The sequence below is a fragment of the Manacus vitellinus genome, unplaced genomic scaffold (genome assembly GCF_001715985.3).
Source record: "Manacus vitellinus isolate BGI_N305 unplaced genomic scaffold, ASM171598v3 scaffold_10_pilon, whole genome shotgun sequence".
NCBI classification, from domain to species: Eukaryota; Metazoa; Chordata; class Aves; order Passeriformes; family Pipridae; genus Manacus; species Manacus vitellinus.
In genome coordinates this window covers 1816583-1822582 of record NW_021938838.1, presented here as the reverse complement: position 1 = coordinate 1822582, position 6000 = coordinate 1816583, and the positions used below count along the sequence as shown (strand labels likewise).

The 6000-nt window shown below is 48.0% G+C and overlaps 1 protein-coding gene across 1 annotated transcript in view; it reads left to right on the top strand.

Moving 5' to 3' along the window:
* Nucleotides 1–1677: 1677 nt before the first annotated feature.
* Nucleotides 1678–6000, top strand: part of HYDIN (HYDIN axonemal central pair apparatus protein) — a 59443-nt gene continuing 55120 nt past the window's right edge. Inside the window, exon 1 of the mRNA XM_029965490.1 lies at nt 1678–1698. Within this exon, the coding sequence (XP_029821350.1) occupies nt 1678–1698 (21 nt within the window). The remainder of the gene's footprint in view (nt 1699–6000) is intronic.

Genomic DNA, 6000 nt, shown 5'->3' with positions numbered 1-6000 from the left:
AGCAGCTGAGATCTTTCAGAAGGGTGATGTGTTTGAAGATGGGTCAGGCAGGGTCAACAGGACATGATGAAGTTTAATTTTGCGTTATAAAGGGGTTATCCACTCAATTTCAGGCTAGTAAGCAGTTAGTTCTTGGTATTTTAAAAGCAGTTAGAATCTCCTTTACTACTTTTGTCACTACCAAGTGTTGTATTGGCAGCTGGCAACCCCAGTGGTCTTGCTTCTGTCTCTCCATCTTCCATGCCACGTGTGCTATCCTTGTGGGTTTAGGTTGTGTGTGTGTTTCTGAACTGCCTGCACACATTCCTCTGTCCCATTGTTTCTTACAGGAAAGGTTAGACTGTGGTCAGTCACACTTCCAGGATCCTCTGCAGGTAATGGGATGCCTGAAACTGTAGTTTGACTCTTCGGGGAATCAGTGCAGAACCAGAATTTAGGTTTGCAGAGCCAAAATGTCTTGACAGCAATGACAAGAAGGATGCAAAGCATCCAGCTGTGAGCCCCTACCCACTGGTTGTGCATGGCTCCATCACCCCAAGCTGCAGAAGTTACTGTGTGGAAAAGGAAACTAAATGGAAAAGGTGTTATGCTTCTATCTGACTTTTTCAATTCCCTCACTACAGCCAGGGCTGCTCTGACTGTGTCCTTAGGGTGCTCCTTTCATGTCCTGGTCTTCTGGGACTTGAAGGGTGATGAAAAACATGCCTTCAGGCCCAGTGCACTGAGCCAGGGGCTCTGGCAGGTGGGATGAGGCTGTGCCTGGAGAAGGGATTTGTCTAAATGCAGCTGAGCTGTAGCCACCCCACCAGCTTCCAGTAGCACCATAAATTGTGCAGGGCTTGCTCTGTGCCTTAGCTGACTAAGTGAAGTGTCTGATAACCTGTTGTCTGATGTTGAAGTGCTGGGGTAACCTTGCTCCTTAGGGTAAATGGGAAGCCTTGGAAGCAATGCTGTGGCAACAGGAGTGCTGTAAAGCAACAGGAGGGAGCAATTAGTCAAATAACACTGTCAGACACTGCAGACCTTTGATGTGGTGAAAGGAATTAATACAGCACAGGGCAGAGGGCACAGGAATGTGTGTCCTACATGGCTTGTTGGGGAAGACTGATGTTTGGCAAGGATTTGAGGTGCCCATTTCCCACTGAGCCTTGGGATGCAGATCTCAGAGCTGGGTCTGTTTGGATGGAGCTCTGCTTCAGAGCTGCACTTCAAAACCTGGTGGAAAATGTACCCACAGGGGGGACTGTAATTGCCATGTATTTTGCCCATAATGATATGGGGGAAAGAACAGGGGCAGCTGTAAGGAATAAATGAGATGAGATATCTGATGACTCCCAGATCTCCTTTTTCCTGGGTGTTGTTAGGTCTGCTGAGGAAGGCAGGAGGTGGGAGCCTGAGTCTCCTCAGCTGTGCTGGTGCCTTTTTTTTTTTTTTTTTTTAAATACTGTATTAGCAGTGGGGTGCTTGTTAGAAAGCAGGAATCAAGAAGGGAGACCTGGGCCAAGCTCTTTGCTAGCAGAGTGTGCTGAACTCTGTGCCCTTGTGCCAGAAGATAATTTGCCTCCCAGTGCTGGAGGGCTGAGCAAATACCCCCAGCAGAAGGGAAACAATTTGCTCAGGCAGGTTTCCCCTGCCCTTTCCTTTTTGCTTAAGGAAAGAGAGCAAGCCCCGGTGAAGATGGGGTCACTGGCACAGAAGGTGAGTCATGGAGTTATTTTCAAAACTAGAATTACCTTCGTGAAACTAGAGCAGAAGAGGAAGGTTGGGGTGACTGAGCTTTGGATTTAGCTTCTGCTGTGGCCCCGAGGAGCCCATGAGCAATTGCCCATCCTACTACAGGTGACTGTGAGCAGCACAGCCCACTCTGGTGCCTGTTGGATCAGGAGGGAGCTCCTCTTCCCCAGCTAGAGAAGAGGTGGTGTCCCATCCTCCTTTGGAAAAAGAGTGGTTTTGGTCTGCATCTGGGCAGCAGAAAGGGATGTTTACCTTGTGACACAGAGGTACCCCTAGGGCAAAGCAAAGGACTGAGGACTTTTTTTGATGGATGTTAATTCTCATCCTGATTTCGTGCCGTCTGAACAGTTTTGTCGAATCCTGACTGTTCTCCCCGGCCGCCCATCACCGACCCCCGTGCTTTGATGGCTCTTGTCACAAATGGCACGGTAAAAAAAGATCTCAGTTGTTTTATCTTTCCTTTTTTTCCCCCCTTTTGAGAAGTCTCATTTACTTTTTTTTTTTTTTTTTTGCAGCTGTCCTGACTCCCTTCCCCCCTATCATTACCGGCAAGCAATGTGGCAATTAGGGCTGGTCGCCCCCGGGGGGAGGTGAGCTCTGCTGGCTTTGAAAGAGTTTGCAGCACTGTCCTTTGTGCTCGTCTCCAAAGCTTTTCTCTTCTCCCCGCGCAAGGGATTTTAATCTTTTGCAGTTCCACGTATAGGAACATCTGTAACGACAGAAAAATGTCTGGCACCTGGATCGGTTTCATGAAGCCTCGGCTCTTTTAATCTTCCCCGGGTGGTGCATTGCCCCACATCACCTCTCTTCCTCCTTCTCTCCCCTCAAAGGATATCTCAGAGGTGATGTAAAGGCATCTGTCACTTAAATATTGATGTGCCAAGCAAGGGCAGAGAAAGCAGCAGGGGTGTCTCTCTCTTGGAGCATCGGCCCTGATAGTTCTGGTGCCAGATGGGGGCACCTGGGAAGGGATGGTGAGATATTCAGATCCACGTGCTCCTCGCTCTGTCAGTCTCTCTCACACCTTTCTTTCTTCCACAGGCTTTGCCCCGTCCCTTGCTCAGGCTCTGTGGCTGTTTGGCTGCCCCAGGCCAAGTGGCTCTTGTGGCAATCGAGCTGGTCAGAGACAGCAGGACTTGAACTAATAAGGAGGATTTTGTGCTCTGTCTGCTCTTGCTGAAGCCGCTTTCATCACCATTTCAGAACACCAGCCTGATGCTGGAGTTGAATCAGACCTGAAACTTTGGTGTAGGGAACAAAGGATGGGGGGGTTTAGAAGCCAATGCCTAATCCTGTGGGCACCAAGAACACTGTTAGTGCTGTTTCTTTGATAACTTGTAGGAGGCATTTTATTTTGGGGTTTGTGTAAGGTGGTTTATTATAAAGCAATCCAGTGCAGCTGGAAGCTGGAGGCAAGGTTATTTATTTCAGTGCTTTGAAGAGCTCTCCTCCAGTGGTAGCTGTCTTGCTGCTGCAGTGGCTGGTTTTATTTTGCTTTGGAGCAACTGAATAGAAGTGTTCCTTCCATTTCATTTTCTCTGAGGTGAGAAAATTCCTGGAAATGTGCTGACGAAGTTAAGGAATGTTTTAATCTTTTTTCCCTGAAACGGATTGAGTGCAGCTCCTGGAAAGCCAGGGTTTGGAAGCCTGGGAGCACTGACTCCATCTGAGAGGTCTCCTGATGGGCAGGGCAGGGCTGCAGGTGTGGCTGCAGGTACAAGAGGGAGATGCTGGGTGCCTTACTGAGCTGACCTTTTTTATTTGAGGGTGCTGTACTGTCTGTACCAACTGCTAATAAGCTGCTTTCTTTCGGCAGGGCTGATGGCCCATCAGCCTGTTCTGGGAGATGAGCCCCTTGCTGGGGGCATCACTGCAGAGAGCTTTGTCATATCTTGACAGCATTTGACATTTCCCAGACAGTGCTTAAATCTGCCAGTTGACAATGTTTAACCCTCTCCTCCAAGAGCCTTCCAGCAGCGAGTCCTGGAAACTTTAGTTTTCCCTTCAAAAAATTGTTACCGAAAGCTTCTGTATTTTTGTCAGTTGCCAGATGCTGCCAATGAATCTCTGTCTTTGTTGCTTTGGGCTTTTACATGTTGCCTTTAATTAGGATCTGAACTTTTCTGGCCAGGAGCTGATGAGCAGCTCTCTGGTGACTGAAACCCGGAGAAGAACAGAGGTGTTACTGCTTTGCTTCTTGTGCCTGAAGGAACAATCCTTCAGCCCAGGTGGTTTTGGATGTGTCTTTTGGCAGGGGGATGCCAGGTCTCAAAATCCAGCAGCTTATGCCTGTTTAATTGTTCTGTTTCTGTCCTGCTTCTTGCCCTCAGTTTGCAGAGACAAATTAGGGCTGCGTGATGCACAGAAGTTCAGGGCAGGGTTACCTCTTCCTCCAGGACAGGATCTGCTGATTCAGCTCCGTGTTTTAAGCAGGCATCACATGCAAGATGGAGCTGAATTAACCCCCCTCCTAGCAAGAGGTGGTAGCAAGGACGGACAAGCAGTTCATTCAGAGTCCCTTAAACACTGAAGGAAATGAGATTTGTATATTTAAAATTGCTTTCTTAACCATCTTGGGGGTCTCAAGGGTTAAAGCACCTCTGGCAAGTTGGATCAATGTGTGGGAATTTAATAGTGCTCTGGACTAAGCAGGCAAATGAGTTAAACTGCACTTAGCTAATTCCTGGGGTGTGGATAATTCAGCCAGCCCTGTGCTGAAGACATCTGGGGCTTGTCTGGTCTTCACGGTGGAGGCTTCAGACTCTTTCTCAAAGACATGTTTGGTCTGCCAGTGACTGATTTACTGTCCAGGAGGCACTTGGGAATTAGCCCCTTTTGATGGAGATTGGAGGCAGACCTTTGCTTTTCTGTCCTGGACTTCAGACAGTGACTTTGACAGTGGTCCCACGTTCAGCTCGGGTCTGCTTTTTGTCATTAGGATACAGCTTTGTCTTGCCAAGGCTGAGTGAATCAAGGTCCTCTACTGTAGGAGACACCTCCAGCAAGGTACAGGACAGCCTTAAACATTGAGAAAGCTAAAACTTCCAGTAATTATGTATGGGAATGCAGCATGTAGAACTTTTTGTCCTGAGTGCATCCACGCTGCTCTGAGCTTCAGAAACCCGGTGCTTCCAGCATTGCATCTTCCTCCCTGTTCTTCCCCATGCCCCAGGCATATCTTTGTTTCAGATTTTGGCCCTGCTGTTTTGTGAGCTGGACCTCCCTGGGCTAACTTATAAAGTGATTGGAGAGACTTTGGTTCTTGACAGTGTGTTATTGCAGTGGCTGTGTAAGTCACACACAGACAAGCCCAGAGTGCAGATGTGTGGAGGTGGCAAGTCCCCGTTATTTTGCCCTGACTCCAGAAGGAAATGAACACCTTCAGTCATTTAAATCTGGATGGAAATGATTTTGCATAATTTTAATTTTAAGGGATCAGTGAAAGAATGATCCTTTGCTCTGTTCCCTCAACTGAAATGCTCTGCAGCTGTTTGAAGAGGCGAGCAGCAGCTCTGGCTTTGCTTTGATTTTTGCAGGGAAGGTTTGCTGTATTTAATCTGCTGGGCTGTTACACACAATCTCCCTGCAAGCAAGAAACTTGTAAGTGGCTGAGCTGAGATTTCCAGGTTCCTAATCAGAGGAAAGGCTATCCAGGCTAAATCATTGCTGGGCTCCTGATTGCATCCTGATAGAAAGGATTATTCATCCAGTGGAAAACAAATAGAGCTGCTGTTTTATTGAGTGTTTGGCATATATTAGCTGAGCAAATCTTGGCTCTCAGTACGTGTTACAGCTCTGCTTTTCTCAGCCCATGAGCTGGGTTCACTTACAGCTGGCCTGACTCTGGAATGTTCCCTGCTCTCTGACTTTTCCTCTGTAGTGTGGCTTAGGTGCTTTGGGAACCCTTTTCCTTCTTTCCTTTTCATCATCCCATTTACCACGTGCTCTGGGAGGTTGTTTGGGACTCAGGTCTCTCTTTACTATTTCCTGGCTGTTCCCTTTGGTTTATGTAATCGACTGCCTGGATGTTCATCCCTGATTTAGTTCTTCCCTCTTAACACTCATCTTCTCAGCCAGGTGTGTACCCAGGGCCCACCATCCCCTGGCAGTGCCCCACATACAGAGAATGGGTGTTTGTGCCATGGCCTTGAGGACTGGCCTGCTTGGTGCTGCTGGGTTGCAGGAGACCATGAAGAAGAGGTGGGTATCTCACTGCATTTGCAGGGCCAAAGATAAAGGTTGCTAAAAGAGGTTGCTTTTATTTCA